The 21,652-nt window shown below is 52.5% G+C and overlaps 1 protein-coding gene across 1 annotated transcript in view; it reads right to left on the bottom strand.

Annotated features, from left to right (window-relative positions):
• LOC144609730 (zinc finger protein ubi-d4-like) overlaps positions 1–20,915 on the bottom strand; it is a 32,271-nt gene extending 11,356 nt beyond the window's left edge. Inside the window, 7 exon segments of the mRNA XM_078428239.1 lie at positions 1,734–1,775; positions 7,665–7,749; positions 11,395–11,487; positions 13,697–13,860; positions 16,217–16,324; positions 17,436–17,596; positions 20,796–20,915. Of these exon segments, the coding sequence (XP_078284365.1) occupies positions 1,734–1,775; positions 7,665–7,749; positions 11,395–11,487; positions 13,697–13,860; positions 16,217–16,324; positions 17,436–17,596; positions 20,796–20,827 (685 nt within the window). The 5' untranslated portion in view covers positions 20,828–20,915.
• Positions 20,916–21,652: the final 737 nt, after the last annotated feature.

The raw sequence follows: 21,652 nt of genomic DNA, 5'->3' as shown, positions 1-21,652 counted from the left end.
AATTTCCCTCCTCGGTTAAAAAGATTTAAAGTTTAAATCTATCTCCTAGGGAGGGAGGGAGGATAAGGGGGATGGAGTGGGGGGGGGGGGGGGGGGGAGAGGAAGGGGATGGGAGGAGGGAGGGGGGGAGGGAGGGGTGGAGGGAGAGGGAAGGGGGGAGAGGGGGATAAATGAAGTTCTATCGTATCGTATCGTATTGGACCCACAGTTACTCCAGCACTTTACGCTGTATGAAACCTAGAACTTGCCTCCAGCAAGCGTGTGTGAGATAGCAGGATAATCAACCGCCGAGACCATCACAACATCCACTTTTGCCAACATGGAGGGTGCTGGAGATAGAGGAATGCAGGCTTCTTGCATCCTCTCCCGCGATCTATACCCCACCCTCCCAAAAGCTCAGGGTCACTGCGATCTTTAGACTTTGCCTTAGACTTTAGAGACTCAGCGCAGAAACAGGCCCTTCGGCCCACCGAGTCCACGCCGACCATTTTACAATTTTTAACCGAAGCCAATTAACCGACAAACCCGCACGTCTTTGGGATTTTAGGCGTTTTTTTAAAGTTTAGAGATGCAGTGCAGAAACAGGCCCTTCGGCCCATCGAGACCGCGCCGGCCAGCGATCCCCGTACACTAATACTATCCTACACACACTAGGGACAATTCACAATTTTACCAAAGCCAATTAAAACCTACAAACCTGTACATCTTTGAGGTGTGAGAGGAAAACAGAACACATAGAAACAAAGAAAATAGGTGCAAGAGGGGCCCATTTGGCCCTTCGAGCCAGCACCGCCATTCATTGTGATCGTGGCCGATCATCCACAATCAGTAACCCGTACCTGCCTTCTCCCCAAATCCCTTGATTCTGCTAGCCCCTAGAGCTCTGTCTAACTCTCTTTAATTGCCTCCACTGCCCTCTGTGGCAGGCAGAGAATTCCACAAATTCACAACTCTCTGGGCGAAAAAGTTTCTTCTCACCTCAGTTTTAAATGGCCTCCCCTTTATTCTTAGACTGTGTGGCCCCTGGTTCTGGACTCCTCCAACATTGGGAACATTTTTCCTGCATCTAGCTTGCCCAGTCCTTTCATAATTTTATACGTCTCTATAAGACCCCCCTCTCAACTTTCTAAACTACAAGCCCAGTCTTTTCAATCTTTCCTCATATGACAGTCCCGCCATCCCGGGGATTAACCTCGTACACCCGGGGAAAACCCACGCAGGTTACGGGGAGAACGTGCAAACTCCGCACAGAGAGAATCCAAGCCTGGATCTTTGCTCTTGCGAGTCCGTTCTGTACCGGGATGGGGCGTAGCGGTCGAGTTGCTGCCTCACAGCGCTTTCAACGCCAGAGACCCGGGTTCCATCCCGACTACGGGTGCGGTCTGTACGGAGTTTGCACGTTCACCCCGTGGGTTTTCTGCGAGATCTTCGGTTTCCTCCCACACTCCAAAGACGTGCGGGTTTGTAGGTTAACTGGCTTGGTATGAATGTAAAGTAGTCAATGTACATGGATAGCATTGCCTTGCAGGGGTGATTGCTGGTCGGTGCGGACGATGTAGGCCGATGGGCCTGTTTCCGTGCTGTGTCTCTAAACTAAACCCCAGGACTGACCCCTCCCCACCAGACCCCCTCGTAGCCACACATACAAAACAAAGCAGGAACAGAGAAAGGCACAGGCAGAGGGCAAGAGACACAGGCCGGCCGACAAGGAACGGCAAGAAGCTCCAGAATACCTCTTTCAGAAGGTTTGGAGTTATGCTTTTGTTTGCATCTATCTGCAACAGAGAAGATACAGAGAGTGAAAAGATCTTAAAAGAACACGTGCAAATTACTTTCTCGTTACTAAAAGAGAAGAGAGTCAGAATAAATCGGTGCTGCAAGGGGGAGATGGGGGGGAATGGAAAGGGGGGGGGGGGGGAGAAGCTGAAACAGGTCATGCTGCCATGCCGACAAACTCACCGGTACAATATAATGTCAGCCCAAGACTCAGGAGCGGCTTCTTCCCCTCTGTTATCAGACTTCAGAACAGTTCTTCCATAAGCCAGGGTACTACCCCATTCACCTCTACCCCACTGCGGACACTGGACTTTGTCTCTGGAACTGGCGCGCTACAATGCTGAGAACTACACCCACCAGCCAAAACATTATGACCCGATGAGCCAAAGCATTATGACCAGCTGCCTAATATGCTGTTGGTCCTCCGTGTGCAGCCCCATACGCAGCAGGGTGCGATGCACTGTGTATTGTGACACATTCCGTCCGTGACCACCGTTAACATTTTCTGTGACCTGTGCCACAGTCGACCTTCAGTCGGTTCGGACCAGACGGGATAGCCTTCGTTGCCCTCGCGCATCGATGAGCCTTGGGCGCCCAACACCCTGCCTGTCGCCGGTTTGTCCCTCCTCGGACCACTGTCGGTCGGTCGGTACTCACCACTGCTGACCGGGAGCACCCCACAAGCCTTGCCCTTTCAGAGATGCTCTGACCCAGTCGTCTGGCCAGAACAATTTGGCCCTTGTCAAAGTCGCTCAGGTCTTTACTCCTGCCCATTTCTCCTGCATCCAACACGTTGACTTCAAGAGCTGACTGTTCACTTGCTGCCTAATATATCCCACCCCTTGACAGGTGCCATTGTAACAAGATCATCAATGTTATTCACTTCGCCTGTCAGAGGTCATAATGTTTTGGCTGATCGGTGTACGTTATGCACTCTGCAGCTTCCCCCTTTGCTCAGACTATTGTACTTGAGTTTGAACTAACTGCATCTATGTCTGGTATATCTGATCTGTTTGGATAGCATGCAAAGCAGAGCTTTACACTGCAATTCGGTAAACCTGACAACAATTATTGTTTATTGTCATGTGTACAGAGGTACAGTTCAAAGCTTCTTTGCTGCATGTTATCCAGTCAGCGGAAAGACAATACATGATCACAATCGAGCCGTCCACAGTGTAGATACAAGATAAAAGGAATAACGTTTAGTGCAACATAGTGAAATCCTTTAGATAGTCCCGTAGATGGGAGGTCAGGACCGCTCTCTCGTTGGGGATAGGATGGTTCAGTTGCCTGATAACTGCTGGGAAGAAACTGCCCCTGAATCTGGAGGTGTGCGTTTTCACACTGTACCTCTTGCCTTTAGAGGGGGGGGGGAAGAGGGAGTGACCGGGGGTGAGACTGGTCCGTGATTATGCTGCTGGCCTTGCCGAGGCAGCGTGAGGTGTAGATGGAGTCGATGGAAGGGAGGTTGGTTCGTGCGATGGTCTGGGCTGCGTCCACAATTCTCCGCGATAATAAACCTAAACCTAAATCTGAGATGGGGAGCAGGGAAAGTAGGTGTAACTCAACTCTAGAAACAAGGAACTGCAGATGCTGGTTTACACAAACGTGCTTCAGATACTCAGCAGGCCAGGCAACATCTGACCAGGTAGACACAACATGCTGGAGTAACTCAGCGGGTCAGGCAGCATCTCTGGAGTGAAGGAATGGGTGACGTTTCGGGTCGGGACCCTTCTTTAAACTGATGTCAGGGGAGGGGGCGGGACAAAGATAGGATGTAGTCGGAGACAGTAAGACTGGTGGGAGAACTGGGAAGGGGGGAGGGGATAGAGAGGGAAACCAGGGACCATCTGAAGTAGTTTTTCAACACCTGACCAGATGCTGCCTGACCTGCTGATAGGGTTGCCAACTGTCCCGTATTAGCCGGGACATCCCCTATTTTGGGCTAAATTGGTTTGTCCCGTATTAGTAGGGTTGCCAACTTCCTCATTCCAAAATAAGGGACAAAGGGTGACGTCACCGCCCCGCGCCCCACGTGGCCTCACCCAGCCAGCGGCCACGTGCTCCCGCTCCACGCGTTCACGGGGAGAACGTACAAACTACGCACAGACAAGCGCCTGTAGTCAGGATCAAAGCCGGCTCCATGGCGCTGTGAGGCTGCAACTCTACCGCTGCGCCACCGTGGCGCCCCAAGCGTTCTATGTTTAGCACACTTTAGCATCCTACACACTGGGGGACATTTACTGAAACCAATTAACCTACAAACTTTGCACAAGGCGTTACCGTGCCAATAGCTAGCTGGTTAATCATTGCACAGAGTAAACTGAATGTCGCCACCTTGGGACTTGTAATTTGTGATCTGGCATCACGGAAGGAGCGATTTACCCCGGGCAAATGTGCAGTGACTCATTCTCAGGACAGGGGGAGCCTGGCACTGCTGGATGGACAATAGACAACAGGTGCAGGAGGAGGCCTTTCGGGCCTTCGAGCCTGTACGCACCGCCATTCAATGTGATCATGGCTGATCATTCTCAATCAGTACCCCGTTCCTGCCTTCTCCCCGTACCCCCTGACTCCGCTACCCTTAAGAGCTCCATCTAGCTCTCTCTTGAATGCATTCAGAGAATCGGCCTCCACTGCCTTCTGAGGCAGAGAATTCCACAGATTCACAACTCTCTGACTGAAAAATGTTTTTCCTCATCTCAGTTCTAAATGGCCGACCCCTTATTCTTAAACTGTGTGGCCCCTGGTTCTGGACTCCCCCAACATTGGGAACATGTGTCCTGCCTCTAACGTGTCCAACCCCTTAATAATCTTATACGTTTCGATAAGATCTCCTCTCATCCTTCTAAATTCCAGTGTATACAAGCCTAGTCGCTCCAGTCTTTCAACATATAACAGTCCCGCCATTCCGGGAATTAACCTAGTAAACCTACGCTGCACGCCCTCAATAGCAAGAATATCCTTCCTCAAATTTGGAGACCAAAACTGCACACAGTACTCCAGGTGCGGTCTCACTAGGGCCCTGTACAGGCCCTGACGGGGCTGAAGTGTTGACGGTTCGATCCCCCTGCCTGCCTGCCTGCTTGGCGCAATGAACAATTTACCAGACGTCTCCTGTTAAGGGCTCATCATGTAGGTTTAGTTCAGAGATTCAGCAGGGATGCACAGCGACCATCTATCGCATGTTCTCACTCGTTCTATGTTACCGTGCTTTCTCACCCACTCTCTACACACTAGGGGGCAATTTACAGAAGCCAATTAACCTACAAAACCAGGACGCGAGGGGAAATTGGAGCACCCGGAGGAAACACGCTCGTTCACATGGAGAACGTGCAGGAAAAAAACATACACACACGCACAGAAGGGTCTTGACCCGAAACGTCACCCATTCCTTCTCTCCCGAGATGCTGCCTGACCCGCTGAGTTACTCCAGCAGTTTGTGTCTACCTTCGATTTTAACCAGTGTCTGCAGTTTTTTTCCTACACACACACACACAGCGGTCAAGATTGGGATCATACCCAGGTGTCTGGCGGGAATGTCTTACGTCGAAAGAATGTAGCGACTGGGCTTGTATACTCTGGAATTTAGAAGGATGAGAGGGGATCTTATTGAAACATAAAAGATTATTAAGGGATTGGACACGCTAGGGGCAGGAAACATGTTCCCGATGTTGGGGGAGTCCCGAACCAGGGGTCACAGTTTAAGAATAAGGGGTCGGCCATTTAGAACAGAGACGAGGAAGAACTTTTTCAGTCAGAGAGTTGTGAAGCTGTGGAATTCTCTGCCTCAGAAGGCAGTGGAGGTCAATTCTCTGAATGCATTCACGAGAGAGTTAGATAGAGCTCTTAATGATAGTGGAGTCAGGGGGTATGGGGAGAAGGCAGGAACGGGGTACTGATTGTGGATGATCAGCCATGATCACGGTGAATGGCGGTGCCGGCTCGAAGGGCCGAATGGCCTCCTCCTGCACCTATTGTCTGTTGCTATGAGGCCTAAAGTTGGTCGATTCAACGTTCACACCGCTGGGTTGTAAACTTCCCGAGCAAAACGTGAGGGGCTGTTCCTCCAGTTTGTTCGTGGCTTCACTCTGGCAATGGAGGAGGCTCAGGACAGAGTGGCAGTGTGAGAGCGGGAAGGGGAGATAAAATGGAGGAGGCCCAGGACAGAGTGGCAGTGTGAGAGCGGGAAGGGGAGATAAAATGGAGGAGGCCCAGGACAGAGTGGCAGTGTGAGAGCGGGAAGGGGAGATAAAATGGCTGGCAACCGGGAGATCCAGCCGGCCTTGTTTAGGGCCGAGCGCGAGTGTCCGGCGAAACGGTCGCCGAGTCTACGTTTGGTCAGAATACAGACACAAAATGCCGGAGTAACGCAGCGGGACAGGCAGCATCTCTGGAGGGAATGGCGGGACTGTCGTACGTTGAAAGACTGGAGTGACTAGGCTTGTATACACTGGAATTTAGAAGGATGAGAGGGGATCTTATTGAAACTTATAAGATTATTAAGGGATTGGACACGCTAGAGGCAGGAAACATGTTCCCAATGTTGGGGGAGTCCAGAACAAGGGGCCACAAGGGGTTTAAGAATAAGGGGTCGGCCATTTAGAACTGAGATGAGGAAAAACGTTTTCAGTCAGAGAGTTGTGAATCTGTGGAATTCTCTGCCTCAGAAGGCAGTGGAGGCCAATTCTCTGAATGCATTCAAGAGAGCGCTAGATAGAGCTCTTAAGGATAGCGGAGTCAGGGTGTATGGGGAGAAGGCAGGAACGGAGTACTGATTGAAAATGATCAGCCATGATCACGGTGAATGGCGGTGCTGGCTCGAAGGGCCGAATGGCCTCCTCCTGCACCTATTGTCTATTGGGAAGGAGTGGGTGGCGTTTCGGGTCGAAACCCTCTGTGTTTGGTCAGGAGGCCAGCTTGGTGGATGAGGTTAGAGGAGGTACATCGCTGGTATAACCACGACGGCATTGATTGGTAGTTAGTGGGCGCTGGTGCTGGACTGGACTGCTTGAGATGCATTTAGAAACCGCCAGTGCGCTGTGCCCAACCATTCAATGAGCGGGCAATGCCACGCCGTCACCCACGATCTCACCCCCGCCCCCCCAAACGCCGGGACTTTACACAGCGGCAGGTAGCAGCCGCCATTAATCACCAGCCAGGCTGCCCCAGCAGGGGGGATGCACCAGACTGGCACGCAAGGACAAAGCTCCTGCCCACTGGCACGCCTCAGGGCTGGGCACCACCTTCCTCATGCCAGGAGGGGCTGGCGAGGGGGGGGGGGGGGAAGGGGAAACAAGATGGGGGGAAAGGCGCACAGGGAAGGGGGTGGGTAACGGGGATATAAGGAGGAGGGAAATCACTGGGACAGGTGGGGGAAGGGGAACAAGGAGGGGGAAGGGAGTACTGGGACCGGGTGAAGGGGCTACAGGGGGAAGGGACCAGGGCAGGGGGGGGGGGGGTAAAGAGGAAACAAGGAAGGGGGAAAGGGGATGAGGGTTGGGGAAGGTGAAACATGGAGAGGGGGTAGAGGTACTGGGAAAGGGGAGACTAAAGGAGAAAAGAGTGGGGGGAAGGTATTGGGGCAGAGGGGATGGGAAAGGAGAAGGGGGAAAGGGGTTATAGGAATGGGGGAGGATAATGGGGAAACAAGAAGGGCGGGGGAGGTGGGGAAACGAGGGAGGAAAATGAGCTGAGGTGGATGAGGGAGTGGAGGGGGAATGGTGAACTAGGGAGACGGGAGAGAAGCAAGCAGGATTGGGATGAGGGGAGGGGGCAGAGAGCGAGATGAAGGAGAGGGAGCAGGAGAGGGAGAGGGAGAGCGAGCGTGAATCAGGAAGCGGAGGGAGGGAGGCAGGCGGGGTGAGGCCAGGCCGGGCGGTACTCACTGTCACAGGCGTAGGGCTTCTCGCGGTCCTCGATGGCGGCGGCGTCCATGGCTTTCTTCCTGGCGCTCCGGCCAACCCCCTTACCCTGTCACGACAGCACAACATGTGTAGGAAAGAACTGCAGGCGCTGGCTTAAATCGAAGGTAGTCACAAAACGCTGGAGTAACTCAGCGGGTCAGGCAGCATCGCTGGAGAGAAGGGTCTTCGACCCGAAACGTCACCCATTCCTTCTCTCCAGAGATGCTGCCCGACCCGCTGAGTTACTCCAGCGTTTTGTGTCTACCTTCGAGAGAGACAGACAGAGAGAAAGAGAGACAAACACAGTGGGAGACACAGAAAGAGAGACATGCAAACAGTGAAGAAGTCTCGACCCAAAACGTCACCCATTCCTTCTCTCCAGAGTTACTCCAGCTTTTTGTGTCTACCTACGACAGCATAACACTCGGTTTAGGTTCATTACTGTCACGTGTGCTGAGGTATAGCTATAAGCTTTGTTTATGCATGCTACACAATTAGTATGAGTAGATTAGGCTTGTATACACTGGAATTTAGAAGGATGAGAGGAGATCTTATCGAAACGTATAAGATTATTAAGGGGTTGGACACGTTAGAGGCAGGAAACATGTTCCCAATGTTGGGGGAGTCCAGAACAAGGGGCCACAGTTTAAGAATAAGGGGTCGGCCATTTAGAACGGAGACGAGGAAAAACGTTTTCAGTCAGAGAGTTGTGAATCTGTGGAATTCTCTGCCTCAGAAGGCAGTGGAGGCCAATTCTCTGAATGCATTCAAGAGAGAGCTGGATAGAGCTCTTAAGGATAGCGGAGTCAGGGGGTATGGGGAGAAGGCAGGAACGGGGTACTGATTGAGAATGATCAGCCATGATCACATTGAATGGTGGTGCTGGCTCGATGGGCCGAATGGCCTCTTCCTGTGTCTATTGTCTATCAGCGTAGACTTGATGGGCAGAATGGCCAAATTCCGCTCCGATTACTTATGATCTTATTACTTATGTGGTGGGTTAGAGCACAGGAGGATGAGGCTTGATCTTATAGAGGCGTGTAAAACCATGAGAGGAATAGACCGGGTAGACGTACAGAGTCTCTTGCCCAGAGTAGGGGAATCGAGGACCAGAGGACACAGGTTCAAGGTGAAGGGGAAAAGATTTAATAGGAATCTGAGGGGTAACTTTTTCACACAGAGGGTGGTGGGTGTATGGAACGAGCTGCCAGAGGAGGTAGTTGAGGCTAGGACTGTGCCAACATTTCAGAAACAGTTAGACAGGTACATGGATAGGACGGGTTTGGAGGGATACGGACCAAACGCGGGCATGTGGGACTAGGGTAGCTGGGACATGTTGGCCGGCGTGGGCAAGTTGGGCCGAAGGGCCTGTTTCCACGCTGTATCACTCTGTGACCATATGACAATCCAATCCGATAACACCACACACAAGTACAATCATCAAACTGAAGTACAATAGGTAGAGCAATGGGGAAGATGTAAGGAGTGCAAAATATAGTTCTCAGCATTGTATGCACCAGTTCCAGAGACAAAGCCCAACGTCTACAATGGGGTAGAGGTGAATGGGACAGTACCCTGGCTTATGGAAGGACCGTTCAGAACCCTGATAACAGAGGTCGGCACGGAGGCACAGTGGTAGAGTTGCTGCCTCACAGCGCCAGAGATCCCGGGTTCGATCCCGACTACGGGTGCTGTCTGTATGGAGTTTGTACGTTCTCCTTGTGACTGCGTGGGTTTTCTCCGGGTGCTCCGGTTTCCTCCCACACTCCAAAGACGTGCGGGTATGTAGGTTAATTGGCTTCGGTAAATTGTAAATTGTCCCCAGCGTGTGCATGGGATAATGTTAGTGTACGGGGTGATCGCTGGTTGGCGTGGACGGTGGGCCGAAGGGCCTGCTTCTGCACCGTATCTCTCTAAAATCTCTCTAAAGTTTAGAGATACAGCGTGGAAACAGGCCCTTCGGCCCATCGGGTCTGCGCCGACCAGCGATCCCCACACATTTACACTATGCTATACCCACTAGGGACAGTTTTTACATTTACCAACTCAATTAACCTACGTACCTGCACGTCTTTGGAGTGCGGGAGGAAACCGAAGATCTCGGAGAAAACCCCACGCAGGTCACGGGGAGAACGGGCAAACTCCGTACGGGCAGCACCAGTAGTCGGGTTGGAACCCGGGTCTCCGGCGCTGCAAGCGCTGTAAGGCGGCAACTCTACCGCCGTGCCTTCTTGGCTGTGGCATCACTGTGGATCGTCCACGACAGATCATTGGTCAAGCTGAAGCCAAGGAACTTGAAGTTCTCCACCATCCCTACAGACAACCCGCCCTGAACAATTCTGCTGAGACAAACTCCGAGAACACTCCTCCCGGGATTCACTGCCGAGGCTTTTAATTTTTAAATTATGCATAAGGATGAAGATGAATTGAGGTCACGGTGAGTTCAGGGGTGGGGGTGGGGGGGGGGGGAGAAGGCAGCCTGCTTTTAGACAGGGCTCCTCAATATTGTAAGGTGCCCTGAGGCGCGCAGAAGGGTAACGCGATGGCTGATGAAGGCTTTAGTTTAGAGATACAGCGCGGAAACAGGCACTGTCGGCCCACCGGGTCCGCGCCGACCAGCAATTCCCGCACTGTGTTAATTTGCATTGGATATTTTAAGTTAATGGATATTTTTAAGGCAGAGATAGATAGATTCTTGATTAGTACGGGTGTCGGTGGTTATGGGAGAAGGCAGGAGAATGGGGTTAGGATGGAGAGATAGATCAGCCGTGATTGAATGGCGTAGACTTGATGGGCCGAATGGCCCAATTCTACTCCTATCACTTGTGACCTAGTTTAGTTCAGATGCAGTGCGGAAACAGGCCCTTCGGCCCACCGGGTCCGTGCCAACCAGCGATCCCCGTACACTAGTCCAGAACCAGGGGCCACAGATTAAGAATAAGGGGTAGGCCATTTAGAACGGAGATGAGGAAAAACTTTTTCAGTCAGAGAGTTGTGAATCTGTGGAATTCTCTGCCTCAGAAGGCAGTGGAGGCCAATTCTCTGAATGCATTCAAGAGAGAGCTAGGTAGAGCTCTTGAGGATAGCGGAGTCAGGGGGTATGGGGAGAAGGCAGGAACGGGGTACTGATTGAGAATGATCAGCCATGATCACATTGAATGGTGGTGCTGGTTCGAAGGGCAAAATGGCCTACTCCTGCACCTATTGTCTATTAACACTATCCTATACACACGAGGGACAATTGTTACATTTACCAGGCCAATTAACCTACAAACCTGCACGTCGTTGGAGTGTGGGAGGAAATCGAAGATCTCAGAGAAAACCCACGCAGGTCACAGGGGAGAACGTACAAACTCCGTACAGACAGCGTCCGTGTCGGGATGGAACACGGGTCTCCGGCGCTGCATTCGCTGTAAGGCGGCAACTCTTCCGCCGCGCCACCGTGACCGCCCCTAATGCTTCCGATCTTGGGTGGAGCATTCCCCAAAACCAGAGAAGCAATGTGCAAGGATGGAGAAAGAGTGGAGAGGATGGGTGGGCAGATGAGGGCTCTGAGGATGGGGGTTGATGATGAGAGACCCTGAGCAGAGGCGGGCACACCAGGAGAGTGCAGGAGTGGGGGTCGGGAGGATGACGGAGGAGATCGGGTGCAGCCGTGTTGGCCGCCGGTCGTTCCCACCGCCGCGGCACCCGTTCCCGCCGCTCGGCTCACCTTGGCCCGCCCTTTGCTGCGGCGTTTCGGGAGGTCTTCCTCGTAATCTTCGTCGTCCAAGTCATCCAGGAAATCATCCGGATCGAGGATTCTCTGCAAGCAGAATCGATAATGAGGAAGGCAGACCTCATTTACACCGATCAGCCACAACATCATGACCACTGACAGGCGAAGTGAATAACATTGATGATCTTGTTACAATGGCACCTGTCAAGGGGTGGGATATATTAGGCAGCAAGTGAACAGTCAGTTCTTGAAGTCGACGTGTTGGATGCTGGAGAAATGGGCAGGAGTAAAGACCTGAGCGACTTTGGTAAGGGCCAAATTGTTATGGCCAGACGACTGGGTCAGAGCATCTCTGAAACGGCAAGGCTTGTGGGGTGCTCCCGGTCAGCAGTGGTGAGTACCGACCAACCGACAGTGGTCCGAGGAGGGACAAACCACAAACCGGCGACAGGCAGGGTGTTGGGCGCCCAAGGCTCATCGATGCGCGAGGGGCAACGAAGGCTATCCCGTCTGGTCCGAACCGACAGAAGGTCGACTGTGGCACAAGTCACAGAAAATGTTAATGGTGGTCACGGGAGGAATGTGTCACAATACACAGTGCATCGCACCCTGCTGCGTATGGGGCTGCACACGGAGGACCAACAGCATATTAGGCAGGTGGGCATAATATTCTGGCTCATCAAGTCATAATGTTTTGGCTGATTAGTGTATTTCAAGAGGACTGGAATACAAAAACAGAGCTGTAATGCTGAGGACAGAAACAAAAAGCTGGAGTAACTCAACGGGTCAGGCAGCATCTCAGGAGAGAAGGAATGGGTGACGTTTCGGGTCGAGTCCCTTCTTCAGTCTGAAGGGTCTCGACCTGAAACGTCACCCATTGCTTCTCTCCTGAGATGCTGCCTGACCCGCTGAGTTACTCCAGCATTTTGTGTCTACCAGGAATGAGTGGGTTAACATATGATGAGCGTTTGTCGGCACTGGGCCTGTACTCGCTGGAGTTTCGAAGGATAAGGGGGATCTCATTGAAACTTAGTGAACAGTGAAAGTCCTGGATAGAGTGGATGTGGAGAGGATGTTTCCACTAGTGGGAGAGTCTAGGACCAGAGGGCACAGCCTCAGAATTAAAGGACATTCCTTTAGGAAGGAGTCGAGGAGGAATTTATTTTGTCAGAGGGTGGTGAACCTGTGGAATTCATTGCCACAGACGCCTGTGGAGGCCAAGTCAAATGGATATGTTTAAGGCAGAGATAGATAGATTCTTGATTAGTGCGGGTGTCAGGGGTTATGGGGTGAAGGCAGGAGAATGGGGTTAGGAGGGAGAGACAGATCAGCCATGATTGAATGGTGGAGTGGACTTTGATGGGCTGAATGGCCTAATTCTGCTCCTATCACTTATGACCTTATGAATCGCCCTGACCCACCACCACCCGGCACACATGCGAGTTTAATTTTCCCACATTTGGTCCATATTCCTCCAATCCTTTCCTAACCATGCGCCTGTTCTAATTTCCAATTAAATCAGATAGAATAAATCAGTTCTCCAGAACCAGGGGCCAGAGTCCAAGAATAAAGGAGAGGCCATTTAAAACTGAGGTGAGAAGTGGAAACTTTTTCTCCCAGATAGTTGTGAATTTGTGGAATCAATTCTCCGCTGCAGAGGGCAGTGGAGGCCGATTCACTGGATGAATTTAAAAGAGAGTTAGGTGGAGCTCTAGGGGCTAGCGGAATCAAGGGATATGGGGAGAAGGCAGGCAAGGGGTACTGTTTGTGGATGAACATCCATGATCACAAAGAATGGCGGTGCTGGCTCGAAGGGCCAAATAGCTGCCTCCTGCACCTATGTTTCTGGATTAATAGAAACATAGAAAATAGGTGCAGGAGTAGGCCATTCGGCCCTTCGAGCCAGCACCGCCATTCAATATGATCATGGCTGATCATCCAACTCAGTATCCTGTACCTGCCTTCTCTCCATACCCCCTGATCCCTTTAGCCACAAGGGCCACATCTAACTCCCTCTTAAATATAGCCAATGAACTGGCCTCAACTACCTTCTGTGGCAGAGAATTCCACAGATTCACCATTCTCTGTGTGAAAAAAACCGTTCTCATCTCGGTTCTAAAAGAATTCCCCCTTATCCTTAAACTGTGACCCCTTGTTCTGGACTTCCCCAACATCGGGAACAATCTTCCTGCATCTAGCCTGTCCAACCCCTTAAGAATTTTGTAAGTTTCTATAAGATCCCCCTGGATCAACTAATGAACCAAGCTAACGACAGACGGCATTGGAGGCAGCTTACCTTGCGGGCCCTGCTGTTGTTCACCGGGTAGTCGTTCAGGCTGTCATCGTCCCTGTGGTCGGCGAGCCCCCGCTGCTTGTCCAGCGCCTCTCCGCGCAGCAAGGCCTCCAGGCTGCTGCTGTCAGGAGACACCAGGCTGTCCTTCTTCACCCCCAGGTCCAGCTCTGCAGAGTCAAGGGAGCACGGGTCACACGGGGAAAATAAACTGGAGACGCTGGTTAAAATCGAAGGTAGGCACACAATGCCGGAGTAAATCAGCGGGTCAGGCAGCATCTCGGGAGAGAAGGAATGGGGTCTACTCACCCACACCCCGATCCGTGACCATATCACCCCCGTCCTTTACAAACTCCACTGGCTCCCCATCCCCCAGAGAATCCAGTACAAAATCCTCCTCATGACCTACAAAGCCCTCCATAACCTGGCCCCATCCTACCTGACTGACCTCCTCCACAGGCACACTCCCACCTGCACCCTCCGCTCTGCTGCTGCCAATCTCCTATCCCCCCCATCCGGACCAAACTCAGATCCTGGGGGGACAGGGCTTTCTCCATCGCTGCTCCCACCCTATGGAACTCACTACCCCAAACCGTCAGAGACTCCTCCTCACTCACCACATTCAAAACATCACTGAAGTCTCACCTGTTCAGTACTGCCTTCAACCACTGAAGGTCACCTCACCTTCTGTCTCCTTTCTCTGTTCGTTTACTTATTTATCTATTTATTCACTTCCCTATGTTCTTTAAATCCCTGTAAAGCGTCTTTGAGTATATGAAAAGCGCTATATAAATGTAATGCATTATTATTATTAAAGATAGGATGTAGTCGGAGACAGGAAGACTGGTGGGAGAACTGGGAAGGGGGAGGGGATGGAGAGGGAAAGCAGGGGCTATCTGAAGTTAGAGAAGTCAACGTTCATACCACTGGGGTGTAAACTACCCAAGCGAAATATGAGGTGCTGTTCCTCCAATTTGCACTGGGCCTCACTCTGACAAAGGAGGAGGCCCAGGACAGAAAGGTCAGATTGGGAATGGGAGGGGGAGTTGAAGTGCTGAGCCACTGGGAGATCAGGTTGGTTAAGGTGGACTGAGCAGAAAGGGGAGGAGATGGAAAGATGTGGCCATTCAGCAAAACGATCGCCGAGCTTGCGCTTGGTCTCGCCGATGTAGAGAAGTTGACACCTGGAACAGCGGATGCAATAGATGAGGTTGGAGGAGACTGGAAAGACTGTTTGGGTCCTTGGATGGAGTCGAGGGGGGGAAGTAAAGGGACAGGTGTTGCATCTCCTGCGGTTGCAGGGGAAAGTGCCTGGGGAGGGGGTGGTTCGGGTGGGAAGGGACGAGTGGACCAGGGAGTTTCGGAGGGAATGGTCTCTGCGGAACGCAGAGAGGGGAGGGGATGGGAAGATGTGGCCAGTAGTGGGATCCCATTGGGAGGTGGCGGAAATGTTGGGAGGATAATATGTTGTATGCCAAGGATGATGGGGTGGAAGGTGAGGACAAGGGGGACTCTGTCCTTCTTACGAAGAGAGGGAGGGGGAGTGAGAGCGGAGCTGCGGGATATCGAGGAGACCTTAATGAGAGCCTCATCTGTAATGGAAGAGGGGGACCCCTATTTCCCTCTTGTGGGCTTCACACATCTCTCGGCTCCCTTAACGTCGGAGCGGGAGGGAGACCTTACTTTAGACTGTATAGAGACACAGCGGGGAAACAGGCCCTTCGGCCCACCGTGTCCGTGCCGACCAGAGACCACCCCGTACACTAGCACCACCCTACACATACCGGGGACAATTTATAATTCATTAATTTCACTGGGAGGAAACCGGAGCGATCAGTGAAACCCACGCGGTCACAGGAAGAGCGTGTAAACTCTGGACAGACAGCGCCCGTGGTCGGGATCGATCCTGGGTCTCTGATGCTGTGAGACCTCTTTGACTTTAGACGTGAGAGATACAGCATCAAAACAGGCCCTTCGGCCCGCGCCGATACTAGCACTATCCCACGCGCACTCGGGGCAATTTACAATTTTACCAAAGCCAATTAACCTACAAACCCGCACGTCTTTGGAGTGTGGGAGGAAACCGGAGCGCCCGGAGAAAACCCACGCAGGTCACGGTGAGAACGTGCAAACTCCCTACAGACACCAGGGGGAGGGTGCCCACCAACGGGCATTTTTGACTATCCCATCGTTTAAGAAACAGTTGGACAGGTACTGTACATGGATAGGACGGGTTTGGAGGGTTACGGACCAAGCGCAGGCAAGTGGTACCAGGGTAGCTGGGACATTGTTGGCCGGTGTGGGCGAGCTGGGCCTGTTTCCACAACGTATCAATCTACGACTCTATGACAGCACACGTGGGCAGGATGGAACCCGGGTATGTGGCGCTGTGAGGCAGCGACTCTACCCGTTGTGCCACCGTGCCGGTGTCGAAGCTGAGTGAGTTTGCTCAGCTCTTCCTGAGTGCCCCATTTGACCCAGGTCTCTGCGCTGCCCAGCGGGCGTGGCCCGGCGGCCCTCGGGTACCTGGCTTGAGGGCGGCGAAGCTGAGGTGGGGGTCATCCGGCGGGTGGGCTCTCCTCTTCTTCCTCCAGCGGCGGGCAGGGTAGGTGTACAGTTGACCGGGGGCCATTCCTGCACGACACAGATGGGGGAAGAGAACAATAACATGGATGGATGAACGAATTTCTTTGTTGTCATTGTTGTGGTGCATACAACAAAATTCAGGCGCACTGCTCGAGCGGAGCTCGAATGTACAAGACCCAAAATAACAAGAAAATAAGAGTGAGAAGAATAAAAACTGTTCTTACACTTACGTGCACACACTGTGACACACACACACATCATGCCTACGTGTGCATAATATAAACATATTGCACCGTCAGAATATAAGATATTGCATAGAATAGTATTATAAAAAATAAATATTGTAAATGAATATATCAGTATTGCAGAGGTAGGTATTATACGCGATGAGAACAAAGGACAATCACAAGGAGGAACTCTTTAGACTTCAGAGATACAGCGTGGAAACGTTGAGGGCGTGCAGCGTAGGTTCACTAGGTTAATTCCCGGAATGGCGGGACTGTCGTATGTTGAAAGACTGGAGCGGCTAGGCTTGTATACACTGGAATTTAGAAGGATGAGAGGAGATCTTATCGAAACGTATAAGATTATTAAGGGGTTGGACACGTTAGAGGCAGGAAACATGTTCCCAATGTTGGGGGAGTCCAGAACAAGGGGCCACACAGTTTAAGACTAAGGGGTCGGCCATTTAGAACTGAGATGAGGAAAAACTTTTTCGGTCAGAGAGTTGTGAATCTGTGGAATTCTCTGCCCCAGAAGGCAGTGGAGGCCAATTCTCTGAATGCATTCAAGAGAGAGCTAGATAGAGCTCTTAAGGATAGCGGAGTCAGGGGGTATGGGGAGAAGGCAGGAACGGGGTACTGATTGATTGAGATCGGCCGTGATTGAATGGGGGAGCAGTCGATGGGCTGAATGGCAAGATTCTGCTTCCATGTCTTAAGTAGGAGTCCCTTGATCGTCTCCCCTCCCATGCCCGGTGGTGGGGACGGACGAGGGTGGGGGTCTGCGGATGGGGGGGTGGAGTCTGCCCGTGGTGGGGGTCTGCCCGGGGGAGTGGTCTACCTGTGGTGGCGGTCTGCCCGTGGTGGGGGTCTGCCTGGGGAGTGGGTCAGCCCGTGGTGTTGTCTGCCCCCCCTCCCCCCCCCCCCTCTGTGCTTACCCGGCCCCCGGTGCCGTTTCTCCATCCAGATGTAGCAGTTGCTCTGGGCGACGCCGGTCTGCGAGTCGAGGAAGGGGAGGCGCACGCTCCTCTCAGCGCACAGCCTGGCGTTGTAGCTGTGGCACTGCTCGATGGCATCCTTGTAGTACTGCTCGCCGATGCTGCAGGGAAAGAGCAGGGCAGTCTGTTCCTGGCATTTAGTTTAAACAAGGCGGCACGGCGGGCGGTGCCAATCCCCGGCGGCACGGGCTCCATCTTCACTTCGGGTGCGGGAAAGAAAACTGCAGATGCTGGGTTAAATCGAAGGCAGACACAATATGGTGGAGTAACTCAGTGGGTCAGGCAGCATCTCGGGAGAGAAGGAATGGGTGCCGTTTCGGGTCGAGACCCTTCTTCAGACGGAATAAAAAGCCAGATTTGCCCAAGGGCTGGGCTCAGAATTTAATTTGTACATTAAAGCTTTAAACTACACCCCAGTGTAAGGCATTGTTAATAAACCACAGCTCCTCACCGAGCATGAAACAGCAATCACAGCTACGCTGGTGAATTAGCCATGCACAACTCAGCTCAAATTTACTGCAGAGTGTGAAGGGGCATGCAGAGTAAGATGAATCAGGAGAGGCGGGCTGAAACGAAAAGGCACAGCTTTCGAAGGGACAAAAGGGCACCGGGGGAATTTCAATGCAAGTATTTCAACTTGGGAGGACACGGTGATTAATGGAAGCAGACAGAACAAAGGAAGAGATGATGGAGAAGCGGCTTTAGGGGAGGATGATGGTAGTTGGCGGAGCAGGTGCTGGGGAGAACGACGGGAGCGAGGAACGTCAGTGGCCGCCAGCGGCGTGGAGAAGGGAGGCTGTTCACCGCTGAGAGAGCAACATGAAAAGTGGAGGTTGACACAAAATGCTGGAGTAACTCAGCGGGTCAGGCAGCATCTCTGGAGAGGAGGAATGGGTGACGTTTCGGAGACCCTTCTTCAGACTGATGTCAGGGGAGGGGGCGGAACTTGTCAGTCTGAAGAAGGGTCTCGACCCGAAACGTCACCCATTCCTCCTCTCCAGAGATGCTGCCTGACCCGCTGAGTTACTCCAGCATTTTATCTCCACCTTCGATTTAAACCAGCATCTGCAGTTCTTTCCTGAACCTGAAGTGGAGATTTAACAGAGGCACTCTGACGTTTAGAGAAACGGCATTAAAACAGGTCCTTCGGCCCACTGAGTTCATGCCGACCATCAATCACCCGCTCACACTAGTTCGCTGTTACCCCAGTTTTGCATCCTACACACACTAGGGACAATTTATAGAAGCCAATTAACCTACAAACCTCCTTCTAGTGTGTAGGGAGTGGACGAGAAAGTGGGGCAACATAGAACTAGTGTGAAAGGGTGATCGATGGTAGGAGTGGACTTGGCGGGCCGAAGGGCCTGTTTCCAAGCTGTATCTCTAAACTACACACTTACCGACTGCAATTTCTTGAGGGCCGATTAACCTATAAAGCCGCACATCTTTGGAGTGTGGTGAGCACCGGGAGAAATCCCATCTGGTTACAGGGAGAACGTACAAAGTCCGTACAGACAGCAACCGTGGTCAGGATTGAACCTGGGACTCTGGTGCTGTGAGGCAGTGGCACCACCGCTGTGCCACGATGCTGGCCTGGGTGCTACTGTGCTGTAGTAAATGTGATCCAGTTTCCAGCAATAGGAGAAACAAGGAACTGTAGATGCCGATCGTACTTTGCTGGCTTTACCTTACACTAAACGTTATTCCCTTATCATGCACTTATACACTGTAAATGGCTCGATTGTAATCATGTATTGTCTCTCCGCTGACTGGATAGCACGCTGGAGTAACTGCAGTACCGCGACACGGTGGCGCAGCGGGTAGAGCTGCTGCCTCACAGCGCCGGAGACCCAGGTTCCATCCCGAATACGAGTGCTGTCTGTACGGAGTTTGCACGTTCTCCCCATGGGTTTTCTCTGAGATCTTCGGTCTCCTCCCACACTCCAAAGTCATACAGGTAACAAGAATTGTCCCTAGTTTGTGTAGGATTGTGTTAATGTGCGGGGATCGCTGGTTGGCGCGGACCCGGTGGGCCGAAGGGACTGTTTCCACGCTATTTATCTGATCTAAACTAAACTCAGCGGATCAGGCTGCATCTCTGGAGAACATCAATGGACAACATTTTGAATCAGGACACTGCTTCAGATGTGTTCATGAAGAGGGCCGCACCCCACCCACACCAGCGCCCTGTGATTCTAATTATGTCCCACAGACTGTAATTAGTAGACAATTATCTTATTGGTTGGAGAATGTGACGCACTACAGCTGGTGTCTGGTGGCAGAGAAGTTTTTGATTCACAGTTACATTACACACGGAACATACAACAATAGCAGGTAGACACAAAATGCTGGAGTAACTCAGCGGGTCAGGAAGCATCTCTGGAGAGAAGGAATGGGTGACGTTTCGGGTCGAGACCCCAAACGTCACCCATTCCTTCTCTCCAGAGATGCTGCATGACCCGCTGAGTTACTCCAGCATTTTGTGTCGACCTCCCATTTAAACCAGCATCTGCAGTTTTCTCTCCTATACAACAACAGCATGTTGCCAGTAATGGAGGTCTGCAGTGATGAGGACAGATTGGATAGTCCGGGCTCATTCACACAGCAATGCAGGAGGCTGAGGAGTGATCTTATAGAGTGTTATAAGATTATGGGAGGCATAGATTGGACAAATAGTTTCCTTCCCAGGCTGGTTGAGTCCAATACTAAAGGGCAGATGTTGAAGACGAGTGGGGGATCTGATGGGTAGGTTTTTTCCCCCCAGAGAGTAGTGTAGGTCTCCAGTGACTTTTACAAACTTCTACAGATGCACCGTGCAAAGCATCCTGTCATGCTGTACGGTTTAGTTTAGAGATACAGCGCGGAAACCCTCCTAGCCTTTCGGCCCACCGGGTCCAGCGATCCCCGCACATTAACACGATCACACACACACTAGGGACAATTTTTACATTCACCAAGCCGGGTTTAGGGGGCGAGAATTGGACACTGGAGTCCCGGGGTTGAGGGAGTGAGTCGGGGTGGGACACCCGAGTCCGGGGATCCAGGGCGGGGTGGGGTCACCCCGAGGCCTGCGGCCTACACTCTCCCGCCGCTGCCGCTGCCGCCGCCGCCGCCCCGAGTCTCTCCAACTTGCCCCGGACCCGCTGCTCTCCCCCTCCCTCCCTCTCCCTTTCCCTCTCCCTCCCTCCCACAGCCCCCCTCATATCTTCGCTTCCTTCCCTCTCTATCGATCTATCAATCCCCGGGCCGGAGCCGCTCCTCCATCTCTTCTCCCTCCCGCCGCCGCCGTCACAAACTTACTTCTTCACAACGTTTTGAATCACCGCCGCCATCTTGCTCGATCCTTCCCATCGGCGCGCAGGCGCGGCCGGCAACTCTCTTCCCCCGGCCACGGGAGGGAGGAGGCGTGCTGCGCATGCCTCGCCGGCTATGGAAACACACTGCGCATGCCTTGCCAAATAATCGCACACTGCGCATGCCTTGCCGGCACACCCGCCCCGAATTGCGGGTGTCTTGCCGTTACACCCCCTCCCACCCCTCCCCGGAATAATCGCACACTGCGCATGTCATGCCAGCACCCTGATGACGCCGCTCTCCCCGGTCTGGCAGCACAGCGCATGCGTCGATATCGGTCCCTCCCCCCCCGAGGGCGGGGCTTGTCGTATGTCGTCATCCGTGCACCCACGTGACCCACCCCTTGCTGGCCGACATCGCCACCGCCACCTGTGGGCCGGGAGGTACATTGCAGCCAATATATTTGCTCCATTCCACAACATGATCTTCTCTGTGGGTGGGGGGGGGGGGGGGGGGCTTGCATGTTTGTGTGGCCAAAGGAAGAGAATATTAAAAGCAGATGGAATATTTATTTTAAATGGGGGATTGAGGAAATGACTCAGTAATTAAGCAATCACTGCATCTGTCTCCCTTGGAGTGAGATGCAAAGACCATGCTGCAGAAATGCAAAGATCTCACGAGAATGAGAAACTGGAGGAAATCAGTATTCGTTTCAAAGAAAGCGAACGGGAGAAATTGGTGATGACACGTCAGGCAGCTTGGAGAAGGGAGACACATGGAGCAGCACATGCTGGAATCTTGCGCAGAGCTCAACACGGTGGCGCAGCGGGTAGAGCTGCTGCCCCACAGCGCCAGTCCCGGGT

Source organism: Rhinoraja longicauda, chromosome 34 (genome assembly GCF_053455715.1).
Source record: "Rhinoraja longicauda isolate Sanriku21f chromosome 34, sRhiLon1.1, whole genome shotgun sequence".
NCBI lineage: Eukaryota > Metazoa > Chordata > Chondrichthyes > Rajiformes > Arhynchobatidae > Rhinoraja > Rhinoraja longicauda.
This window is presented reverse-complemented; position numbering and strand designations above follow the sequence as displayed.